Raw genomic sequence first — 25,380 nt, forward strand, 5'->3', positions numbered from 1 at the left:
ACCTGTAATTGGGGAGCAGCAATGCAAATCTGCTGCTTTCCAGGGTGGAAAAGAAACCACAGAAAATCCTGCCTCAGAATGGGAGGGATGGGAGGCTGCTCCTGTGGAGGCTGGACATTGTCCTCCATCTGTCCCTGTGTCTTGGTGTCATTCCAGTGGGAGCAGGGCTGGGAGAAGTTTGGGCTGGGCAGGCTGGAGCAGCTCAGAGGGAGCTGAGCCGGTTTGCAGGGCCAGCAGTGTCTGCATTCAGCATCACTCCTGCAGGTCTCAGGTCAAGCACTCACACAGGCACTGCCTCAGAGCAAAGCCACTGAAATAAAACCCAACAGCAAGGGCTGCGTTGTCACCGTGATTTTTTCTGAAAAATCCCAGGATTTCTTCTCCTGGGAAGATTAGAAGCCTCAGCTTCTCCATGTTTTGCTTCTCTGGAATGTGGTCTGGAGATTATTTATCCAAACATGTGAATTGTTTTTAATTAATAGCCGACCACAGCCAGCTGTGTTGGGCTCTCTGAGTCAGTCGTGGGTTTTAATTATTCATTCTTTTCCAGCCTTCTGATGTATCCTTTCTCTTTCTTTAGTATAGTTTTAATATATAACATAATATAGTATAACATAATATAGTATAACATAATATAGTATAACATAATATAGTATAACATAATATAATATAATATAATATAATATAATATAATATAATATAATATAATATAATATAATATAATATAATATAATATAATATAATATAATATAATATAATATAATATAATATAATATAATATAATATAATATAATATAATATAATATAACATAATATAACATAATATAACATAACATAACATAACATAACATAACATAACATAACATAACATAACATAACATAACATAATCAGCCTTCTGAGAACTTGGTGTCAAATTCTCATTTCTGACCTCACAACACCACACTGGGTGACCTATTCATGAAATCCAGGGCTCTGCTTGGACTTGGTGCTGCACAGTCCTGGCAAAGTCAGCCCCACAATCCTCAGGTGGATGAGCTCAGGGTGATGTGGCCACTGAAGGCAGAGGGGTCACACCTGTGGGTGGGCTCTGCCACAGGGAGAGCCTCCCCAGCCCAAGGGGAACAGGTCTGTGCTGCTCACCCTTGCTTTGGATGCAGGAGCAGGACACCTGTGGCATCTTTCAATGGCACAGATGTGCCAAGGAACTCAGGGAGTTGTAGTTCCCTGCCCGCCCAGGGGATGGAATTAATGGGACAGCCAGAACATTGGCCACAGACACTCACCCTGGGGTGGGTGGCCCCAGTCTCAGTTATCCTGCGACAAAATCTGTTTTGGTGGGATTCCCTCTGGCTTGGCCAAGATGCTGTTGGCAGGGAGATGGCCTTGGCACTGAGGATGGCACTGGGCACTGCCCCACCCTGCTCTTGCTCTCTGAGCTGGGCACTGGGAGCCTCGTGGGGACAATAATCCCTCTGACTTCAACACGGACAGACTTTGCTGCCAAACTCCTCCATTCTCCAGTGAGATCATTAGTGTGAAAATCAAAGAGGATCAGGGCCCAAAGGGCTTGAGAAATGGTACAAAAAGCTCCCTGTCACATCTCCCAGCACAACTCAAAGGCTGTTTTTGTACAGTCTCTGGGCCACCTCGTGGTTTCATGTCAGTCCTTATCCACACTGCTTTACTCATAACTTCCATGCACAGCTCTGTCAAGTTATCTGCTGAAGTCCAGACAGAGCAGGTACTTCCCTTTCCTTAAAGAAAGGGGAAAAAAATTGTCTTATAACAGAAAGATAAGGGGTGAATCTGATATTCTTCAAAATCAAGAGGTAGACACAGAAGGAGGGAACAGGGAGCAAGTGTCACCCTTCTGTCACTTGCCCTGCCTGAGTGTGCCTGTGGATGGGATTGATCCCTGTGGGAATGTGAAACCCCCTGCTGGCTCCCACAAGCTGCCATTGGCACATCCAAGAGCTTCCAGAGCTCCCACCCTGACCCCATCCCAAGGTCTCTGGTCCCCTCAGTGTCCCCTCCCAATGCAGATCCCCCCTGGAGTCCCCCAAGCAGGAGGAGTTCCCACCTTTCCTGGTGACAAAATCGATACCAATGGCTTCCATTAATATTCTGGGAATGGCAGAGAAGATTGACTGCCTCATTAGCAGGCATCGTGTGAAACTCTGACAATAATTAACAACTCAACGGTCTTATTTGCTGGCCTATCACAGAAGTATTCAATCAAAAATGTAATTTGCTCGACGCTCCCATTTACCATAAAAAGAATATTCCTTCAAAGTTTTAAATAGACTAATTAAGAGGGAAGAAATACAGGGGGAAAAATTATTAACAGTATAGTTTTAATGGGAAATTACTGGAGCGTATTAATAATGCAATAACCATTTTTAACAGCTGTCTGTCAGTTTGTGGGCCGGGGTAATTAAATTAGTCACTAAAGGGTCACTCAAATTAGGTGCCAGAGAGCTGCACCAGGGCTAAGAAAGGGACACCAGGAGAAATGCTCTGGCACAAGGAGAAGGGGGAAATGCTGATGTTGAAGCCAGAAATCCCCAAGGCCACTGCAGAGATGGGACAAAGAGAAGGGGGACATGCTGATACTGAAATCAGAGATCCCCAAGGCCCCTGCAGAGGTGGGACAAGGAGAAGAGGGAGATGCTGGTGCTGAAATCAGAGATCCCCAAGGCCCCTGCAGAGGTGGGAATCCCCAGCCACAGAGGCAGCAGCACCTGCTTGGTTCAGGTGTGCCAGGAGAAGGGCAGAGCTTTGTGCTGGCAAAGGCTGGGAAACAACAGTGAGGAAAAGTCTTCTGTGAGCATGAGCATGGCCCGGGGTGGCCTCTGTGACGTCTGCTTCAGCCTGATGCTGCTCAGGTTTTTAATCTCTTTCCCAGAGCCAGAAGGCAACGATGCAGGGGATTTTTGGCAATTTCTTTCAAGGCTTTTATATTCTGCGGGTTTCAGGCTTGCGTTCCCCCTTCCTCCACCCCTTTCTCCCCTCCTGAAATGAATTGCAGTTAATTTTGGATGTTGTTGAGCCTGGAAACACATCTTTCTTGCCGCCAGCCCATTAAAAAAACATATTTACAGTTCCATAAAGCAAAGCCAGCTGCCAAGGTAACGTCCCGCTGGCTCCCTCGTGTTCAGGGGGAAGAGTAAGGATTTGGAGAGGTTGGATTTGGATTTGCTTCTGTGAATACAAGGAAGATTTTAAGCCCAACAGAGAGGTTTCAACCGGAGAAAATCATTCTGCCCTGCCTGGGGAGGTCTTGTAGGGAAGCAGGGACCTGGGGTGTTGGATTCAGGGCCAGGGGATGCTGCTGCAATTCCCTTTCCTTCTCCCCTCCATCAGTCAGAATGTGGATGCCTCTGGGTCTGAGCAGGAGGGGATTACACCTTCCAGCATGATTTTTTTTAAGATTTCACCCATTTTCTCAATTGTGTATTGAAGTAGGACCTTTTCCATGGCATGACTGTGTGGAAAAACAATTGGCCACAAAGCAGTAATCAAACCCTAGAGGAAAACCTTAATCCATCAAAGGTACCAAGCAGAGTGGTGGTTGGGGTGTTTGGAGGGCATAGAGGTCTCTGAAACCATGACCTACATCAAGCAGAACAAGGACATAAATTTCCATTTATTGGCTGTACATTTGGGCTTTTTTGGGCAACTTTTCTGCTCTTATTTTACATTTTCTCATTCTCAGGACCTGCAGGTGACAGAGGGGATGGCAAAGCCTTTGTGTTCCCCTGAGAGGTTTCGATTTTCATCAATCAACAGAAGGGTTTTTCCATAATTCTTTCTCACATCATCTCCATTTGAAATTTAACTGTGGATATGCCCTGATTTCTCTGAAGTGCTTGGGGCTTTCTCTTGCTCTTTCTCTATCATTAAGATATGTATAAAGCTAGAATTTGCTTTAAGTGAGTGATATGGGCAGAAAATGGCACATGGGAGTTAAATACTACCCAGTGGAAGCAGCTCTGGTTCAGATTTTGTCTCCTCAAATCAAGAGGAGCACCCCAGGTGAAGGGAAATAGTAAAACCCACCAAAAGCCACCAAAACATCCCAACAACAGAAAGAAGCCCAAACCTGTGCCCACCCTTCCTGCAGGCTGGGTGGGCACTGGGGCAGAGGCAGGCCCTCCTCAGTCTCCACATGAGGGGGAACTACAAGCTGGATAGATTATTTTAATGGCCGTATTACTTCCAACTGTGCCTCCACCATCTGTTCTTCCCCAATTACAGATGCAGAAACCCAGCATGTTTCCCCATTCGGGCTGTAAAGGATGAAATACAAGCCCTGTAAAAGGCTGTATATTCTCCCAACAATGCAGTTGGCACCTGTGAAGATTTCCTGGTGCTTCTGCCAGGTCGGGATGCTCAGCCTGGTCCCTCTGCTCTGCATCCCAGCCCAATTCCCTGTCCATGGGGGCAGAGGGAGCTGTTAATAAAAGGAAGAGGCTGTTTTGCTACAAGATTTGTCTAAGCTGAGTGGGGCAGCTGAATTATTAAGGCTGACCAAGCGTCTCAAGTGCTACAAAACTCGACAAGAACCTCTTACCTCCGGCACAGTGATAAACAGGATTGAGGCACGGTGGGAGGGAGGGAATTAAGATAGGACATCAAAGACTGGATTCCATCAAGTAAATCATGCCATTGCTCCAGTAAAAGAGCCCCTAAATGTTTTATTAGGGATTTTCAACAACTACCAAAATTAAGGTGGAAGGGATGAATTATTAAAACATAGATTAACTAAAGCAGCTGCTGAATTAAACATGAAAGGTGCGTGTCGGGAGGAGCACAGCCACTGCGTGCTGCAGGCACCTCAGTCCTTCAGCCAGGAGTGCTGGAAGGGTCTGCAGAGGGTGAGTGGCAGTGCTGGGGGCATGGAGAGCCACAAGCTGCTCCGCCAGGTCAGGACTGCAGTGCCAGGGCATGGAGAGATGGCTGCAGGGTCAGCACAGCAGGATGCCAGGTGCTGCAGAGGCAGCAAAGGAGGGGGGTTTACCACAGGGGGATGCAGGGTGAAGGTGTGCAAGGGGCAGCCAAGGAAATGATGCTGGTCCTTGCAGCCATGACATTTTCTGAAAAATCTTTTCTTTAGGATTTTTTCTCCTGAGAAGCTGAGAGGCCTCAGGAACAAAATGTAGACATTGATTATCTGCTGCTGTGGAATGCAACAGGTGCATCTGTGATTGGTCTCATGTGGTTGTTTCTAATTAATGGCCAATCACAGTCAGCTGGCTCAGACTCTCTGTCCGAGCCACAAACCTTTGTTATCATTCTTTCTTTTTCTATTCTTAGCTAGCCTTCTGATTAAATCCTTTCTTCTATTCTTTTAGTACAGTTTTAATATAATATATATCATAAAATAATAAATCAACCTTCTGAAACATGGAGTCAGATCCTCGTCTCTTCCCTCACCCTCAGACCCCTGTGAACACCGTCACAGGTCCTCTGTTAAATAATGTAGGGAACTTAGGTGGAAAAAGGATGTTTGCCTGAAGTACTTGAACCAGGATCTGAACTTCCTTTTCCTGTGTGTTAATCTGGTTTTACCAACTCAAAACCACCTGTGGCTGAGCAGGGACTGAGAAAATGGGACCGGGGCAGGGACTGGGGATTGGCTCAAGGGTTGTGATGGGCACTGGGCAGATGCTCCTCCAGGTTTCATGTTTATGGTATTGGATAAAGGTAAATGAGGGTTTGTAGGGGCCAGAGAGCCCCAGGGTGAGGGGATGAGTGAGGAGAGCTCCTGTGGCCTCAGTGCCCCTGGGACAGGGCATGATTTGGGTGATGCCAACATCTGGGAACAGCTGGAACAAGGGGTCTGTCCATGCCCCTGCATAATTAGGCCACATTGCTCTGCTCCTTGTGCTACGCCTCTCCCACCTGTTAAAGGCAGAGGCAGTCTCTTAAACTCTTCCTAAAGCAGTGTGATCCCTGTTTGGTGTTTCTGTGCCCTCACACTGCAACCTGCTCTGACATTCCCCATGCCAGGATATATCAGCCTGTGCAGGTAAAGAGGGAGAGAAGAGGAGGTGAACAGATGCTGTGCCACTATAGGACACGAAACAACACGAGTGCACACACTGCTGCTCTCAAGGTGAAGAAAAGGGAAGTTTATTTTCTGACTCCAACATTTATAGATTTCCAAAAGTGACAGTGGATTGGAGGATGACAGTGCCACCTCTCCAATGACACCGGACAAACCAACAGTCCATCAAATTTCTCTTCCTCCATAAAAGAATGCAAAACAATGAGTTATTTACAGAAAGCGTGTGAAAAAGTTTGCTACAAGAATGTAAACATCAGAAGGCTTAGAAAAATCATAAAAAATCAGGGCGACAATGCTGCTGTCTGTGGTTTGTTTTGTACCAGCCCCCAGGATGGTGGGAGCATTGTGGGAGCATCATCTCCAAGTGTGAAGCACAAAACGCGGTGGAAATTTCTGTTTGTTCCCTCTCTCTCTCTTCTTCCTCAAGATGTTCAAAGCTCTTACTTGGAAGTCTCCAGTCAAGCCCCTCTGAATGCCAGCAGTAGTGGAGCTGCTGGGAGCAATTCACAGTGTCTGCAGCAGCACTGCTTTAAGGGGCACTGATGGAATGAGTGGAGGCTTCATTCATAATAATAACAAACCGCTATTTTGCGGTTTTACGCCGCTTTTAATCTTCACAACTCAAAGGAACATTAATTAACTGTGTGGCACAGCGGGAGGCAGGTGGCTGCTGTTGTCCCTGTTTTACAGATGGGGAGGCTGGAGCACATCCTGCAGCCTGCCCACAGTCAGTGTTTCACCCTCTGGGCCTGCAGAGGATCCCAAATGCCAGCTCCTGCTCGGAGCTTTATTCTTGGGAATGCTCTCCTGTGGCAGGGCAGGCCCTCAGGAGCTCTGATGTCACTGGCATTTCTTTACACCCAGTTTGGTTTGGGATAGATGGAGGTGAATATTGCTGAAGTCAAATGAGAATCTTCTAATATGAATTAGTGCAAATGGCAAAAGCAAGTTCCTTGCCCTCAGGCCAGTGACCAGGCAGTGCTCCAGCTCTGCAGTGCTCCGTCCAGCAGGATAAAAACTTGGAGAAACATGTAAAGCTCAGTCTTTGCTCTGATCCCCACTTTTCACTAATATGTCTGGAGAAGCCTGACTGGATGAAATGGCAAAAATAGAACCACTGACTGTTTTCCTGCTCAGAAATCCCCAGGTTTGCCTCTTCAGCAAACTCTGCCTCCAAAACCTACAGTTTGACTTGTTTTCCAAGAGTCACATTAGCAGCGGTTTGCTTCTGCTGCTGCTTATTGGCTGAAAAATCAATGTTTTGGCCCTTGTGTGTGTAGTCCAAGGGGAGTCTTGGCTCGTATTTTGGGTGAGGCTCTGGGTAATGCTCACCTCCCCTCACAGGGCACTGGGCTGGCATCGCTCTCTCCCTGCTGTGGTGTGAAGTGAGTCAGGCTGAGTGTCAGGACCCAGGACAGCCCCTGCCAGGGGGCTCAGAGACCCTGGCACGGAGCCCAAAACACCTGTGGGTTTGATTGTGACCCGTGGAGCAAATTACCAACCTTAGATGAAGATCAGCAAGCCACAACAGTTTAGGTAGAATATTAGTGAAGTTATCATGGGGTGGAAAAGTAGATTTTGGGGTTTCTGGAATGGGGGTTCAGGAGGCAAGATGGAGGGATCTGGGTGTGTCCAGCCTTTTTCCTTCTTCTTCTTGGCCTCCATCTTCTGCTGTGATGTTGGCACTTTTGGATTGGTTTAGAGTAGAAGCTCAGTGTCTAACACAGGTGATAGGTATTGGAAAGTAATTGTAAATATTGTACATGTAGTTTTTAGTATAAAGACATAACACTGCCCTGGGGCAGGCAGAGTGCCTGGAACTGTCCTGCTGGATGGACCTTGGCTGGACAGGAGAAAGAATTTTATAGATAAGAAACAATAAACAACCTTGGAGCGAGAAATGAAGAGCTCTGACTCCTTCTTCAAGCGCTGGGGCTGGGAAAAGAGACTTTCCAGCTTTTCTCAGGGTCACTCTGACCAGCTAGAGACCCCGACAGCTGAGGGATGAGCAGTGGGGTTCATCCTGCCACGGGTTCATCCCCATCCCCACTGGGGAGGGGACCAGCCCTCCCTTGCTCCCTGCCCACTCTGAGAGCCCTCCTGATGCTCACACTGCCCTCTCTACCTGCAGGCTGCCCTGGACTCTGAGGGATGCTCCTGGATCTTCATCCATTGGTGGTTTGCAGGGTTTGGGGTGGGACCAAGGAAGGCCATGTGTCTGTGTGGCTGTTTCTGATTCATCTAAAGGAAGCAAATTACATTTTGGGCATCCTCCTCAGCCCCTTGAGGCAGACCTTGGATTAGCATGGAGGCTTTTCCATTTAGTGTTCTTAATTATGACAGACACTGAAATAAAGGTGGTGAGGGAAGGATGATGTGCAGAAGGAGGGTGGTCCTGCAGTGTGCAAACATGCTCTTGTCTTTCTTTTTTACCCTTTTTTTTAATCTGCTGTCATCAATCTCCTGTTGCTAAATGTGCAGCTGGAGAGAGGGTTCCTAGGCAAAGTTCCTGCTGATGGATTCTGACAGATCTAATCAGGCAGGGATGGTGACAACCACGTCCCACACCGCTGTGAATTGTGGTTCAAACCTAATATTCTTCCCCATGACACGCTGTGGCAACAGAAAGGAGCCTGATGGCTGAGATCTGGCTGGCCTGAGGGGAGGAATGTTCCCATCACACACACACCTGCCTGTAGCTCTCATCATTGCCTGTGGGACTGGCTCCCTGATGCATTCCTTGCAACCTCTGCCATCCTGCAGCTCTTCTGCAGGCCTTTAATGTCTCTGCCCAGTGGTGTTTTACCTGTCTGATGCTGTGGGTGATCTCAAGGCCTTACTGCTCCATCTCCCTAGCATCTGTTACAAGCAGGGACTGATTTGATGGTGCTCAGGAGTAGCTTAGAGCACCTCTAGGTCTGTGTCTAAGCCAATCCCCAAGGCTGCCTTCTCTGACCAGTGGAGATCTGCTCTGTGGGGCGTGGATCAGCTCCTTTTCACTGCCTGAGGGCAGGGGAATCACCCACAAACGAGCCAATTTCTCCCTGTGAGTTTGGAGGAGCCCCAAACAACCAGTCCTGTGTATCTGTGGATGAGCTGAATCCCGTGCTTGGCCTCTCAGGTCTGGGGCAGGGTTGGTTTGGCCACTCCAGGACCAGCAGCAGCCAGGTCTCAGCCCTGCACAGGCTGGGCACCCACTCTGGACAAAGCCCCTGGCACCAGCAGATGCTCAGTTGCAGGAATGCAATCCCCTGTCCCCAGATCTCAGGATTTGGGTCTGGGATCCTCTGTTTTAAACACACCAGGCCCAGCCCCATGGCACAGTTCCAAGCCTTGGCAGAGCCAGCACAATTCCTGTCTGGCAGTGCTGAGCTCCCAGGTGAAACACAACCATGCCCTGCTTCAGCCTCCCTGCCTTTAACCCTCTCTCCTCCTCAGGCAAATGATGATGTTCCCTGTTCCACGTCCAACTCCCCACTCAATTTATCATGTTTATTGACCCAAGCAGAAAGTCAATGTTTTCTTCATCTGCCATTTGCTTCAATGGCAGCCAATGTGGTTCATCCGAAAAAAAATCTGGATGCAACACAGTTTAGCATCAGATTTAGCATCAGATTTTACTCCTTGTTCTTTTTTTTTTTTTCTCCTTCCTTTTTTTAGATGCTGATTATTCTTTTTTTTCCTGAACACACCTGACCCTGGACACAGCTTTGCTGCACGATATGGCTGCAGGCAAGGCTAAAAATGTGCAGCAATTACCCCACGAGCTGCAGAGCCAGGAGGGAGCCTGTGGGGCAGCTCATTACAGGCAGGGGATGCTGCAGCCAGGGCTCCTGTGGGAGCTTTTTGCTTGGGAAACCTTGGCCTCTGGGGCTTTCATGTGCATTTGGAGCTCTGTCTCTTCCTCAGAAGTCCAAAGTTGGTGCTTTGCAGCCATTGCCTGGATCAGAGCTGCCCAGGCTGTGGGATCCTGGTTTGGGCTGGGGGTGGGATGTGGGATGTGATTCACGGCACTGCAGATCAGGAAAGGCTCACTGAAGAGAATTGAAGGGGTGATTTAGGATTTCTGGGGGGAGAAAATTGGTTTTGGGGAAAGGTCTGAGTTAATTTGGGGAGGTTGGGCAGAGAAAATTTTGTGATAAAACCTGAGGTGATAAATTTTGTGATAAAACCATTTTTAATGGCCAGAAGGATCTTTTCTGGGGGCAAAATCTAAGGTAATCTGCAAGGGACTGAATGAATATTTTGGAAAGAAAATCTGAGGTAATCTGTAAGGACCACAATGAACACCGAGGGAGAGGTGTCTCCCCAGGTGATGCTGAGGGAATATGAGTGTCACTGAGGGAATATGAGTGTCTCTGAGGGGACATTTGTCCCTGGGCTAGTGGCAGGTGTCCCATGTGTCACTGAAAGAATTACAGGTCACTGAAGGAATGGCCAATTCCCCTAGAATTGAAGCCTTTCTAATGTATTTTAAAGGAAGCAAATTACATTTTGGGCGTCCTCCTCATCCCCTTGATGCAGACCTTGGATTAGCATGGAGGCTTTTCCATTTAGTCTTCTTAATTAAGACAGACACTGAGATAAAGAAATAAAGGTGGTGAGTGCAGTGTGATGTGCAGGAGAAGGAGGGTGGTCCTGCAGTGAGTGCAGGGCTAAACAAGGCTCTGCCCCAAGAGTTTGCAAGGCTGATCAGTGTGTGGCTGCTCTGAGGTCTGCCCAGGCAGTGCCCATAGCCAGGGTGGCACAGCTTTGCAGGGCAGGCAGAAAAGGAACCTTGTGGTGGTGTTCACAGGGGTCTGAGGATGAGGGAGAGATGAGGATCTGACTCCATGTTTCAGAAGGCTTGATTTATTATTTTATGATATATATTATATTAAAACTATACTAAAAGAATAGTAGAAAGGATTTCATCAGAAGGCTAGCTAAGAATAGAAAAAGAAGGAATGATAACAAAGGCTTCTGTCTCGGACAGGGAGTCCGAGCCAGCTGAGCTGTGATTGGCCATTAATTAGAAACAACCACATGAGACCAATCACAGATGCACCTGTTGCATTCCACAGCAGCAGATAACCATTGTTTACATTTTGTTCCTGAGGTCTCTCAGCTTCTCAGGAGGAAAAGATCCTAAAGAAAGGATTTTTCATAAAATGTGTCTGTGACAGGACCCTCCTGGCAGTGTGGGTGCAGCTTTAGGTATTAACCAAAGTGATTTTATGAGATGTGCCCACTGCACAGGGTGGTCCAGCCCTTGCCCATCACCTGCCCTGAGCCAGCAGTGGTGTCTCTGATCCTGGGCTGAGCTTGCTCAGCGATCCAAACCAGTACAAACCCCTGTTTTTCTCCAGGGCAAGAAATTCCTTGCTCTGAGGTGCCAACATCTCCAGGGAGGGGTGGATGGGTGCCTACCAAAGGCAGCAGCAGCTCAGGTTGCTCCTCACCTCTGGAGACCAAACCCATGGATGTGGTGTCCTCAGAAGGGCTCAGTGACCAGCGGCTTCCAGAACACAGTGCTGCCCTTGTGACAAACCCGTGGAGCTGCTCCTGGAAGCACCTTGGGAAACACAGTCTGCTTCAGGTGCCTAGATAAGAGCCAAGCCCTGCTGAAAAACCTGCCCAGACAGATGGAAAACCCAATGCAAATCTCTCCCCAGGTATAAAATTAATTGGATTCTAACTTCAAAGAGTACTTCTGGAAATGAGCTGTAAATAAGCAGGTTGTGCCTCAGTTCCTCTGTCTGTGGACATTCATCTGGCTTTTTTTTTTGAGCCAGTGAGTGTTGCTGATGGAAGGTGCTATATATAGCAGCAAAGCTATGCATATATGGATGCATATGCATAAATGTATCCCTAGTAACTGACCCAGGTGTGTGATGTTTTCTATAATACAGCTGACAGGTTTGTTTCACAAAAAAAGCTTCAATTTTCCTTCCTCTGGGCTCTCACCCCTCCGTGTGAAGTTCTCTGATGTGGCCTGCTTGCTCACCCTCTGCCATGGCTGGAAGCTGCAAAAGTTGGGATCTGGTGAGCCCTGGGATGCAGAGGGGTTGGTGAAGGTCACCCAGGTGTGAGGGTCTCAGCTGGATGGAGCTTGATGGCAGAGCTTGGTGTTGCTCCTGCTGACTGTGGTGCTCAGAGCTGGCTCCTGCAGGGCTGTCCTGTCTCGGAGTTTGGTTGTTAATTGCAGCCCCAAGATGTGCAGGGTGTCTCTGCTTCGGCCCGCACGTCCGAAGAACGAGTCTGGACTCTTCACTTTTCGGTCTTGAGGTTGCTTATTAATTCTTATCCATAAAATTTTCTTTCTGCCCAGCCGAGATCTGCTCAGCAGGGCAGCCACAGGCACTCTGACCGCCCCTGAGGCGGTGTTGTCCTTTTATACTGCAAACTACATATAACATATTTACACTTAATTCCCAATACCTATCACCTATGTTAGACAGTGCACTTCTACTCTAAACCAATCCCAAAGTGCCAACATCACTGCAGAACAAGAAGCAGAGGAAAGGCTGGGCACGCCCAAGTTCCTCCATCTTGTCCCTAAAACCCCCATTCCAAAAATCCTAAAATCTACATTTTCACCCTGTGATAATTTTATTATTATACTATTCAAACTTCTGTGGCTTTCAGGTCCTCATACAAAGCTGGTAACTCGCTCAAGGGTCATAATCAAACCCCCAGGTGTTCTGGGCTCTGTGCCAGGGTCTCTGAGCCCCCTGTCAGGATCCTTGGCAACTCTGGACACCCAGAGGGATGCACTGAGTTCTGACAGTCCAGCCTGCAGCCAGCATTCCAGAGGGATCTGCATTCCCAGCAGCCACTCCTGCCTGGCTGCTCCCTGGCACCCTGTTTGTGAGGAGCTCAGTGCTGTCCGTTCCCAGCAGATCGATGGGAACATCTGTGAATAATCAGGACATGGATATCTGATCCAGCAGCCCTGGCTGTTTCCTATTTATCCCATCTAATTCTAGCAGCATTTCTGAAGTGCTTATCAGCACCACATCTTGGCACTTTATCTGTGTATTGGAACCCCCTCCCAGGGGCTGGGCAATGAGAGGGGCTGAGTCTGGGCTCTGGCCGCTCCCTCTCCCAGTTTCCCTGCAAAATCCAACTTTTCCTCGTGGCCCTCATGAATTGCTCCAGAATCAGATCCACAAGAGCCCACTAGGACAAAAAACTTGTCTAAAATACCCCAGAAAGGTGTCAAAGGGAAGGGAAAACCACAGTGAGTCGTTCATGCCTGAGCAGAGGGAGAAGTCTGAGTCCCAAGCTGGCATTTTCCACCTTGCCACTGCAAAATGCTTGGGATGCCCAAAGCCCCACACTGGATGTGTCCCATGGGGCAGTGTAGGACATCTCTGCTTCTGTGGGGGGACAGTGGGGCCCAGGAGCAGGGGATGGATGCTGTGCATGGCCTGGGCTCCTTTCACCTCCTCTCTTATCTTTCTGGCCTCACCAGCAAGCCAATGCCCAATTTCTCAGCCAGGGAAGCAGGGTGGAGAGATGGAAACTGGCACAGCCAAGTTCCTGTTGGGGCTAGAATATATATCTGGCTTAAATGGGAAAATCCTTTAGCTCATGCCTTGGGAATGCTGAACGAGCTGGAACCTGAAATCTTGGGTTGCTGATGGTTTGGAAGGGCAAAGACAGGGGGAGGGTTGGCTGGATGCTCCTATTCTCTCCAGCATGTGACATCCCACATTGGAGTGGATACAGGTGGGGTGGTGAGGAGATGCCCAGAGCTCCTCACAGCAATGAGTTTAATGGCAATTTTGCCATTAATGACTTTTTTTTGCCATGTCACGTGGAATCCACGTGAATCTGTGTTGTATTTGAACCTGCCTAGGCAGAGCTGCAATCACTGCCTGGTCCAGGAGTGGCCTGACCCATCTCATGATGTTTTCAGCCTGTAATAATTCAGGGTGAGAAATTTCAGGCCTTCTGTCTCCCTTTTCTTGATTCCTTGTTTTTTTTCTGAGATTTCTGTTTCTCCCCCCCGGGCAGCACTGTTGCAGAGGATTGAGGCAGGCATTTTGTGGAGGGTCTTTCTTTTAAAAGCAAAGAATTGCCTTAATTTGTCCAGCTCAGAAGTGCTTTTTGAAAAACTTGCTTTTTGAATTGCTGCACACAGCGTGAAGCCTTGTTTGGCTTTAGCCATGAAAGCCAGCAGCAATTTGTCCATCCCTGAGCACAGAGACAGCAGCTGGCCAAAACCACCCGGTCTGGGGCTGCTGGGGGAGCTGGGAGGGTGGGGGAGAGGAATGGGACATACTGGGCTGTAGGAGCATCAGGTGGTAGCATGGTCAGGATGGATGGAGATGAGAGATCTCTGCAGCCAGGGCTGGAACTTGGGGTTTATTGCAAAGGGCCTGGGTGCAGGGCCCTGCTGGGAGCTGCCAGCCACAGCTCAGAGCAGGCTGAGAGAAGAGAGGGGGAGAGAGGATGAGAGGGTGAGAGAGTAAAAGGGTGAGAGAAATAGAAGGGGTAAGAGCTAAGAGTCAAGAGCTAAGAGGGCGAAGTTCCCATTACAATACAATAAATCATCTTCTGTGTTGAATATTCTGATTCTCACTAACCAATCTAGTACAAGATACAAATCCTACAGCATTTCCATACAGCCTGTAAGAATCATTACATTACCACACTGTGTTACATTTTAAACCCTAAAAACTCCTCTTTGGGCCCCTTCTGCCAAGCTGTAGGGTCTGCTCTGACCCTTGGGCCTGTCTGCAAGCAGAGGGTGTTGTTCCATCAAAAGGGGATCACCTTCAGTCTGGCCACGCCATTGTTTTCCAGTTGTTCAGTGACTGAGGTATCTCAAAGCTGCTTTCATTTCAATCTCACTTATAGTTTCTATATTCTCAAAATCTTTTGCCAGACAATCATATTGATAAGGCTTTCCTGGTTCATCTTCCCCAACACTGGACAAGCAGTGGGAGGGCAGGGGGCACTCAGGGAGGAGCCTGCCCAGGTGATTTTGCCCCAGGGAGAGCTCTGCCAACCACAGGTGCAGTGATGCTGAATCCTGCGGCTGCTGCTGGGAAATATCCTCTTGGTCCAGGCAGAACACCTTCCTCCCTGCCCAGAATTAAACCCCCACAGCTCCTCTTTAACAAATGTTATCAAGTTTGCAGAACTCCAGGGCTGGAAGTGCCAGGGTTGGTTTGCTGTGCAGCCTTCAGGCAGCCCCTCTGTGCATATGCATTATGGAATCCTCTTTAATGGCATGATCATATCCTAGTTTTTCACCTTTGCCTCGCTCAGCACAGCTGATGAACCTGCTCTGGGAATGATCTGCATTAATGTGAAGCTGTAAAAACTTCAGCTGAAGTCAATGAGAGCTGTACTTTGAGCAGGGAAAGTGTCATTTAATGCTAAGCACTCTGAAAAATCACATCTAAATGTCTCAGATTTGGTGCACGTAACGCAGTGGATGTTTTTTACATCACTGTGCCTGTGCCTTGGCTCCCTGTCTGTAAAATGGGAATGATAACAGGGAGATTGGGAACTTAATCACTTTATTTGTTGTGAAATACTGCTGCTTCTTGGTGTTGAGTAAAGCATAAGCCAGCCACGAGGAGCTAAGTAATTGTGCATGCAGAACAGTGCCTGGATCGAGTACAATAAAGTAGGAGCTATGTGTCCTCCAAGGAAGAGAAAACACGATCCTGAGAAGCTGCAGAGGAAGTCATTTGCAGGGGGCTGAGAAGCTGTGGGTGTTTGTAGGTGCCCAGGGGTGGGTTTTGGGATGCCTAAACAGCTCTGGACTGTTGCAGGCATCCCAGGGCTTGTGGCTGCAGCCTGGCACCATCACCTTTGGCATCTGGGGAGAGATGGGTCCTTAGGGTAACCCTCCTGGATGTAGTCTCGGAGTCAACACCCTCATCAAAGGCAAAATTACTGGAGACTGCATTAAGGTTGTCCTGGCCTCACCGATAATTCCATGCCTTGCACCTTTTCTGTGTGCCCAGGGCAGTGTGATGGCTCTGTGCTTGGCATGCCTGATGGACCTTGGTGTGTCCCTGGCAGTGCCCATTGTCTCTGCTGGGTGGTCGAGGGGGCACAGTGCTTGGCAGAGCTGGGTTTCCTCCTGGCTGGTGTCCCCAGGTGCTTGTTTTGGGATTTCTGTCCCATTGAGGCACCTGCATCTCGGGGCCTTTCTGGGTCACTGCGACCCCGAGAATTTGAAAGTCTCTTTTCCCAGCCTGGTGCTCAAAGAAGGAGTCAGAGCTCTTCATTTCCCTGTCTCAAGGTTGTTTATTGTTTCTTATCTATAAAAAATTTTCTCCTGCCCTGCCGAGGTCCATCCAGCAGGACAGTTCCAGGCACTCTGCCTGCCCCCAGGGCAGTGTTATGTCTTTATACTAAAAACTGCATGTACAATGTTACTTTGTACAGTTACAATGTTACAATATACAGTTACTTCCCAATACCTGTCACCTGTGTTAGACAGTGAGCTTCTACTCTAAACCAATCCAAAAGTGCCACCATCACAGCAGAAGATGGAGGCCAAGAAGAACAAGGAGAAAGGCTGGACACACCCAGTTCCCTCCATCTTGCCCCCTGAACCCCAATACCAGAAACCCCAAAATCTACTTTTCCACCCCGTGATAACTTCACTAATATTCTACCTAAACTGTCGTAGCTTGCTGATCTTCATCTAAGGTTGGTAATTTGCTCCACGGGTCATAATCAAACCCACAGGTGTTTTGGGCTCTGTGCCAGGGTCTCTGAGCCCCCTGGAGAGATCTTGGCTATCCTGGACAGGCAGAGGGATGCACTGCGTTGCCACACCTGCAGTGCTCCAAACCCCTCTCCCATCCCATCCCATCCCATCCCATCCCATCCCATCCCATCCCATCCCATCCCATCCCATCCCATCCCATCCCATCCCATCCCATCCCATGCCACATTTTGCTGCTGAGGTTCCTGGCACACAGGAGGATCCAGCACACTGGGAATGCATCCTGCTGAATTTGGGATGGATTACAGACTGCAGCAGGTAGCAGCACATGCAATTCCCAGCACACTTCCTGACCGTGCTTTGCCATCCCTCTTAAGGCTCATGTGCCTTTTCTTAACCCTCCCAGCCCTGACGTTGCCTGGGAGACTGAGCCAGCACCTCCTGCATTTCCTTTGGCTCGTGCAGGGTTGAAACTGCAGCCACAACCTTCCCTGAAGCAAGAAAAATACTCAGAATTAAAACTATCTAGTTTAATTCCTCTGTGATACCCTGGTCCTTCATATGGCAGAGCTGTGCTGGCTCTGAGGGGTCTGCAGTGAGGTGCAGGGTCCTTGTGAACCCCAGCATCCCTCGGGATGTGCTTTCCCAGCTCACTTTTGTCCCAGTGTGTTTGTTTTTTGCTTTGCTTTGCTGTAATTAAATTCCTGGCCCTCTGTTTGCAGAAGTGAGCTTCAAACCGCTCCGGTGGAGGGGTGGTTTTATTGAATCTCCAGCAAATTATTGATGCTTGGTGGGGAATTTTTCACACTTTCAACCTCAAGGTTTTTGGGAGAGCATTTTTGCAAGTGTTTATTATAGTATTGCCACAAGAAACGAGACTACCCAGAAAATTTATAGCAAGCAGCTCATCAGCTGTGGAATGTCAGCACAGCACCGTTGAAATGCCTTCTCCAGTGTCACTCAAGTGAGGATGATTTCTCCCAGCTGAGGACCTGCATAGTGGTTTTGCTTCAAAACTTCCAGCACTATTACAGTGGCTGAAAAGTGGTTGTCGGTGTAGTGGGCAGAAAAATCACTTTTTTCCTACATGAAATAATAAATCTGATGCAGGCACAGCACTGGGACGCCTGGTTAAAGGCAGGAGCTGCAGCATGCCAAAGTTTCAGGCTGTGAAGTGTCCAGGTGAGAAGCTGCCCATCACCTCATGAGCTCCTCCAATGTTGGGGATGGACATGAACTTTTCCAGAGCATTCCAGCTTGGTCAGTGTGGGAATGGACTTGCTTGGCTCATGGTTCAGTGCTGTAGGAGATGGGCGCTGCATTCCCCACAGATATGGATGTCAGGAAGAAATATTCCCTGGCAGGGTGGGCAGCCCTGGCACAGGTGCCCAGAGCAGCTGTGGCTGCCCTGGATCCCTGGCAGTGCCCAAGGCCAGGCTGGGCAGGGCTGGGAGCACCTGGGACAGTGGCAGTGTCCCTACCATGGCTGGGGTGGCACTGGATGATCTTTAAGGTCCCTTCCAACCCAAACCCTTCTGTGATCCGTGATTAAGTGTTGCAGGGATGCAGGAAAGGGCTGTTGAGAGAATGGTCTCTTGCTACAGGCAGAATAAAAATTGAAAGGTTCACCTTAACCTGAACCTCCTCACTTATCCTCCTCCTTACCTTAGGACTGGCGTACGAATGAATCCGAGGTGGATTAGAATGAGCAGAGTAACAGAAATCCCAGAAAAAAAAACCAAACATATTCTGTTGCATTTAAATTGGAGACCACTTTTCTCAGGTGGTCATTTATTACATTTTCATTACAATTTGGGTGTTTAACTGCATGGCTCTCAGTACAGAACAGCTGAGCCTGTAGTGCAGCAGGCCCAGCTGGAATTGTAGTGTGAGCGTGGGAAGTGCTAAAAGTACTAAAAATAACTGGGAAAGCATCTTCAGTTGGCCATCCAGCAGCGGTGAGCACTTCCCATCCTCTTCTCTTGTTGCCTTGGCTGCCTGTCTAAAAGGTGAAGGAAATCATCACCCCCAGAGCACAGAAGCTGGGAGCAAAAATGAATGTTTGTGACACACAGGGGGTCCTGGGATGGGACTCCCCTGGGGAAGAGGTGGCTCTGCCTTTGCTGAGGGCAGGAATGCCACGTGCTGAGTGTGGTGCTGGGGCTGCAGGTGATGGCACCAAGGGCTCCCAAAGGCTCCACTTGCAGCCAAGGTCCCAGTCCCATGTGCTGATTGATTCTTTGCTTCTGAATCTGGGCTGTGCAGCTGCAGCTTGGGGTTTTATTGGTTATAAATAATTATAAAAAAATGTGATTATGAGTTTTGCAGTAAGCCCTCAGCTGGGATCCATGTGTTGCTCACCCTTCGTGCCCATTTCTGTGATGAATTTTCCAGGGCATCTTGGGAGAGCTGCTCAGAATTGCTCAGGCATGCAGCAGCTGGGCTGAAAAATGCAGAATCCGGGTGAAAATTGCTCTGTCCTGGTTTGCAAGGGCAGCAGCTCTGAAATTCCCTGCTCAACAGAAGCAGGAAACAGCACAAGGTGCTGGGCATGAGCCCTGCTGGCTGGGCTGTGCTGGGCAGCTCTGGGTGAAGCTGCACACATCACACCCTGTGCTGCCATGGGGCCCTGTATCTAGAAACTCCTGAACCTCGACTTCCCACCCTGATCCCTCTCCAAACCCAGCTCAGGGAGCAGATGGCACTGGCTTAGTCTCCAGCTCACGTTCTTTTCTTTATTTTTCTCATCGATGGTGAACTTTGTAAGGCACTGAAGTCTTTAACCATTAGCAGGCAATAAAAAGGGGCAGCAGAGTTGGATAACACCCACTAATCCCCTTCAGGATGAGCTGGAGAGAAGAGCCACTGCAAAGCTCTGGAGCTTATTCTGGGATGAGTGCTTTGGAGGCTCTGAGAATTGCTTGGTGTTGGTATTTCATGAATAAATAACCCCCAGCGGTATTTGTCAGTGAATCTGCTTCATTAAGGAGATCTGGAACAAAGGGAGAGAGTGGAAAAAAGTGTTTTTGAGGGAATCCAGGCGAGTGCAGGTGGTGGGAGGTGGAATGGGGCTGTGTGAGGATGGGAGCAGGGTCAGGAGGGGAGCCCTGCTGTGCAGCACCACGCTGGACATTTGTGCCACGAGATGTTGATAAAAAATTGGGTTTTCTTATGCTGGGTGTGTGTTCTGAGGGTCCTGGCAGGGAGTGGAGTGTGTGTTTCATTTATAGCTATATCATTTGGGTGTCTGCAGGTGTCTTTGGGAGAGCTGGAGAGTTAAAGTGTGTGTGTGTGTGTGTGTGTGTGTGTGTGTGTGTGTGTGTGTGTGTGTGTATGTTCTTAGATGTTCATGGGCTTGTGGAGAGGATCTGGCAGCAGAAATTAGGTCACTCTCTCCAAAATGCCCTTTTTGACAAGACCTGGTCACTGATGGATTTCCCCATCCTCCCCACGTGCTGAGCCCTGCCTGCTCCCTGGGGCTTTGGCACCTGGGTCCAGCCAGGGCCACCAGCAGCTTCCCTGTGTCCCTTAATGTACTCAGGACACAGAGCCTGTCCTTCTGCATCCCTCCCTGTCAGATCCAGGGCTTACTCACTGGAAGAGATGGAGAACCAGAGCTGTTCTTTTGCAGGCAGCTTGTTACTGCAGGGCAAGTGATTCATCCATCAGGGCTGGTCTAATCTGGCACCCAGGCCATGGTGGGGCTGGCTGTCCCCAGTGGGCTCCCTGCAGTGGTGGCCAGATGCTGCCATCCCTCCCCAAGTGTCCCCCTGCCTTTTAGTGGTTATATACAATTATAAAAAAATGTCATTATGAGTTTTGCAGTACACCCTCAGCTGGGATCCATGTGTTGGCACTGCTTTCTCTCCAGGCTGGCTCTGGGATGTGAGAGCAGGAGCCCCATGCAGGGGGCAGGGAAGGACAGGCAGGGGTCCCTGGCAGAGCTGTGTGGGTGGAAAGTGATCTGCTCCGTGCCACGTGTCAAAAGGCAGGTAATTAATGACTGCTCTTCACTGCCACAATTAAGAGGAGCTGCTGAGGCTGGCAGCGCCAGGGGCACCTGCCTGCACTGAGCCTGGCTCCTCCAGCCCCTCCAGAGGCAGATGAAAGTGAAGTTTGCTCCCAGCTTGCTCTGAGCATCACATCAGGCTCTCATCAGCTGCCACCCCTGTCAGGGCTGTGTGTTGAAGTGAAGCTCCCCTAATGGAATGATGGACACACAGAACTGATCCTGCAGAGCTCTGCCCTCGCCCTGCTCCTCTCTCAGGTGGCACTTGAACACTTCCCAGTGAGGTTAATATTTTAATATGCTTAATGGCTCATTCCAGCTTGCCAACCCTTCCTGGGCTCTGGCAGGGGTCATCCATTATGCCAGGCTTTGGAGAGTGAGTTTCCCATTCCCACAGCCCTCCCCAAGGGCAGAAGGTTGCTTTGTGCTCCCAAGTTTTAATTAAAGCATGACAAGCTGCCCTTGCCAGCCCCAGCCTGGTGCCATGTGGGGTGAGCCTGACAGAATTCTGTCTCTCTGGAGCAATCCTGTGCAAGGACCCAGCCCCAGAATCTCCTTTCCACCACCCAAAGCAGCTGTAGCTCCTCACCTTCTCCTCCCAGGTGTGTGGGTTGTTTGGTGGCTCAGTGGAGAAGCCGGGAGGGAGGATGGGAGCATGGATCTCCTTGCTGTCCACCCACGATGAGAAACCCCCTGGGAGGACCAGATGGGGCTGAGCTTTTGGGGTGGGTGGTGGAGGAGCTGTCACGGTTTGTTGGTTTTGGCTTTTCTAAAATAATTCTCCCTACATTAATAAACAGTGGGTTTAGTTAGTAAATAATATCTCCTTCCTCCCTCCCCATCTCTCCAGCAGAAATATGTGCCCTGATCTAATATATCCTGCCTTTCTCACTCCCTCATTTCAGAGGAGCTGCAGATCATGGAGGGAACAGAGTGCTAATAGAAAACGGCCTCTAAAGATATTTGAAACATGACCAAGAAAGGACAGAGGGAGATTTCGTCTCCAAATATGCTGGAAAATCTAGGAGGTGGGCCAAGAAAGGGAAAATATCAGGAGCTTGATTGCTGCGAGTGAAAAGTTAATTGGGAAGCATTAATTGGGATGAGAGCTGGCAGAACAGACATGGATTTGCTATGGGGACACCACAGTGAGTGCAGAGCTGTCCCAGTGCTGAGATAACTCATCCACCCCAGCCCATGGGGATGTGCCAATTTACTATTTCTCACTGCTTTTAATGGTGTTTTCCTTATTGACAGTCCCAACTTTTGGAATCCTGTGATTGCCTTGAAATCCTCAATCTAAAAAAAATCACGCCGTCAATACTGCGTAGGGCTTTATTTGGGTTTGGTCTCTGAGGAGTTTCTAGCCCTTGAGTTTGCCGGGAAAAGCTTGGTTATACCCTAAAGCAAATTAAAGGGAGGAAAATATTTAAAAAAGGAAAAAAAAAAGACAGCACAGCAATTGATTTATTTTTAAAATCCCATCATTTGGGTGCCAGTTGCATTATATTCTTTTTTAATGCCTGACTCATGATTTCTGTGTTGGCAGGGCTGTGTGCGTGAGTGTGACGGCGTGTGAGCTCAGGGGCCCTCTGCTGATAGAGAATGCAGGGCTGCTTCCAGGCAGCACCACCGTGGCCCTCCAGGGCTGATGGATATTCCTCTACTGCTGTTTCATTGCCAAGCAGATTGTTTTCACATTAAACCCCCCCAAAAAGGGACAGCAGAGATGGGCATTGGGTCATTGTGCTGATGGCCCAGCAGGAGAGAGGCTCAAGGAGAATAAACCAAGCTGTGACTCCCAGCATTGCCCCAGGGGTATTGAGGTCAAAGGGGTCAGGGTTAATTTGCAGCCTCCTGTGGGTAAAGATCTAATAAACAGCCTGTGGAGGTCAAATCTGTCACTATCAGTGCCTTGTTCTGTGACCTCCCTCTCTCTCTGATCACTTTGTCTCTCTCTCCTGTCAGGTGATGGGTTCTGTTGCCCAGGATGCACTGTGGGTATTGGTTAACATATAAACTGTGCTTTGAAGATGAAAAAAATATCTTGGAGATGCTTAAAGCTCTTGACAAGCATGTGTGTTCCTTTTGCAGGAATCCAGCAGAAGGCAGAGTGCCTGAATGCTTTGTCACAGGCAAAATCTGCTGCGTGTGCAGCTCTGAGAGGCAGGGCTGGGAGCTTCCCAAGGCCTCACATGGCCTTGGAATTATTCCTGGGTGCTCATGCTGCTTGCTTGAGGGGTGTCAGAGCAGAGCAGTGCTTGGGGCTTTGCCCATCATGGGCTGGAGCAGAGAAACAGAGCTGTGCCTGCACCCATCCCTGCATTATCTGCTCTACATCCACATCCCAGCAAGCACAAAGCCAAGTTCCATGTGTCTCTCCAGCTTCGGCAGTCTGGCCACAGAGAGCAGCACAACTTTCTCAGGCCTTTCTGGGAAAAGCTGTGAGAAGATCAGAGAAAAGAAATAGAAACAATTCTTACCTTAACCTGCTGCACCTGTTGTTGTGCACATGTGGAATGCACTATGGAGATTTGTTTACCAAACAAATGTTCTTAATGTTCTTAATTAGCCAATGGTGAGGGTGTTTGGATTGGAGGAGCAATTAGGTCCAGGTGTATCATAACTGTCTATAAAACCAATGGGTTTCTTAATAATGATTTATATAATGAATAGATTGATCAGCCTTCTGTGAATAACAGAGTTAATGCTAATTATTACCTGGCTGGGGGCCTGTGATGACATGGCAGTGTCCCTGGGGGGATGTGGGTGATGGTGATGATGCTGAGTGATGGGATGGGGATGCTCAGGGTGGTTTGGCCCAGCTGTGAAACATTCAGGAAGAGTTTTATGGCTCTGGATTTGCTGTTGTCTGGTGTAGGGTTGGATTCACACCCAGCTCCAGGCTACTAATAAAGCATCTCCCTGTTGCTAATTTGCATAAAACTGGTGGATGGTATCTTTGAAACCCCATGACTGGTTGATTCGGTGAAGGATGCCAGAGTTATGCAGCAAATTTATTGTACAGCATAATCACAAACCCCTCATTTCCTTGGGAAGTGTGAAAAAACGCCAATCACTTGTTTTTAAAATTTTAAAAGTTTAATAGGAATAAAATGGTTATAAAAATAGTAATATAATTAGAGTAATAAAAATTTGGACAATTAGGATTTAGGACAATAGGAGACAATAGAAACAAAGAGTTATGGGCAGTCTGGGTACCTCGTTCTGGGCAAAATAAGCCTGAAAAAGGACCCATGTTAACAAAGGATTAACCCTTAAAAGCAATAGCCTGTTGCGTATTCATACACCTCATACCTGATGCATAAATTCCATTCAAACACAGGATTCTGTCTGGTCAGTGTCAACTTCTTCCTCTGAATCCTGACAGCTCTTCAGGCTGAGTGAGGCAGGAAGAAGTTTGTTTCTTTGATAAGAGAGCAATAAATTCTTTTTCTTTGAAAGATTTAGGTGTCCTGTGGCTGCTATCTCAGTGTGAATCCTCTCTTAAAAAAAGTATCCTACATAACATAGTTTCTATTTTAACATCATGTTATAACCTAAAACTACATTTAACACACTACTGAAGAAAATTAACACAGCAATAATTTAATAGAAATAGAAATATAATAGAAAGTTAATAACTTTCTAACATAACACATACAATATTCATTTTAATATTTGTGAAAAGCCAATCATAAAACACACATTTTTCGCAGGAAGTTTCCTTCGGCTTGGTATCTCTAAGCAGGGGTTTTGCCAGAGCAGCTCTCTGTGCATTGCCCTGCCCGTGCCCATGCCCTAACGGTGCTTTTCTCTCCAAGGGAAGAAGCGATGCTGTCCACCTACTTCGAGACCATCAATGACCTGCTCTCCTCCTTCGGGCCCGTGCGCGACTGCTCCCGCAACAACGGCGGCTGCACCCGCAACTTCAAGTGTGTGTCGGACCGCAAGGTGGACTCCACGGGCTGCGTGGTATGTGCTGGGGCTCCGGGGGGTGCTGGGGCTCTGGGGGAGGTGCTGGGGCTGTGGGATGGGTGCTGGGGCTGTGGGATAGGTGTTGGGGCTATGGGGTAGGTGCTGAGGCTCTGGGATGGGTGCTGGGGCTGTGGGATGCGTGCTGGGGCTCTGGGATGGGTGCTGGGGCTGTGGGATGGGTGCTGGGGCTGTGGGGTGTGTTCTGGGGCTATAGGGTAGGTGTTGGGGCTATGGGGTGGGTGCTGGGGCTGTGGGATGGGTGCTGGGGCTGTGGGATGGGTGCTGGGGCTGTGGGGTGTGTTCTGGGGCTATAGGGTAGGTGTTGGGGCTATGGGGTAGGTGCTGAGGCTTTGGGATGGGTACTAGGGCTCTGGGGTACATGCTGGGGCTGTGGGATGGGTGCTGGGGCTGTGGGGTGTGTTCTGGGGCTATAGGGTAGGTGTTGGGGCTATGGGGTAGGTGCTGAGGCTTTGGGATGGGTACTAGGGCTCTGGGGTACATGTTGGGGCTATGGGGTAGGTGCTGGGGCTGTGGGGTGTGTTCTGGGGCTATAGGGTAGGTGTTGGGGCTATGGGGTAGGTGCTGAGGCTGTGGGATGGGTGCTGGGGCTCTGGGGGAGGTGCTGAGGCTGTGGGATGGGT

The 25,380-nt window shown here is 48.8% G+C and overlaps 1 protein-coding gene across 1 annotated transcript in view; it reads left to right on the plus strand.

The window, feature by feature from the left end:
• The window catches only part of ASTN2 (astrotactin 2), a 353,207-nt gene that overhangs the window by 162,444 nt on the left and 165,383 nt on the right, over window positions 1-25,380 (plus strand). The window contains exon 11 of the mRNA XM_030961750.1: window positions 24,586-24,736. Coding sequence (XP_030817610.1) covers window positions 24,586-24,736 — 151 coding nt within the window. The remainder of the gene's footprint in view (window positions 1-24,585; window positions 24,737-25,380) is intronic.

This window comes from Camarhynchus parvulus, chromosome 17 (assembly GCF_901933205.1).
Source record: "Camarhynchus parvulus chromosome 17, STF_HiC, whole genome shotgun sequence".
Taxonomy (NCBI): Eukaryota; Metazoa; Chordata; class Aves; order Passeriformes; family Thraupidae; genus Camarhynchus; species Camarhynchus parvulus.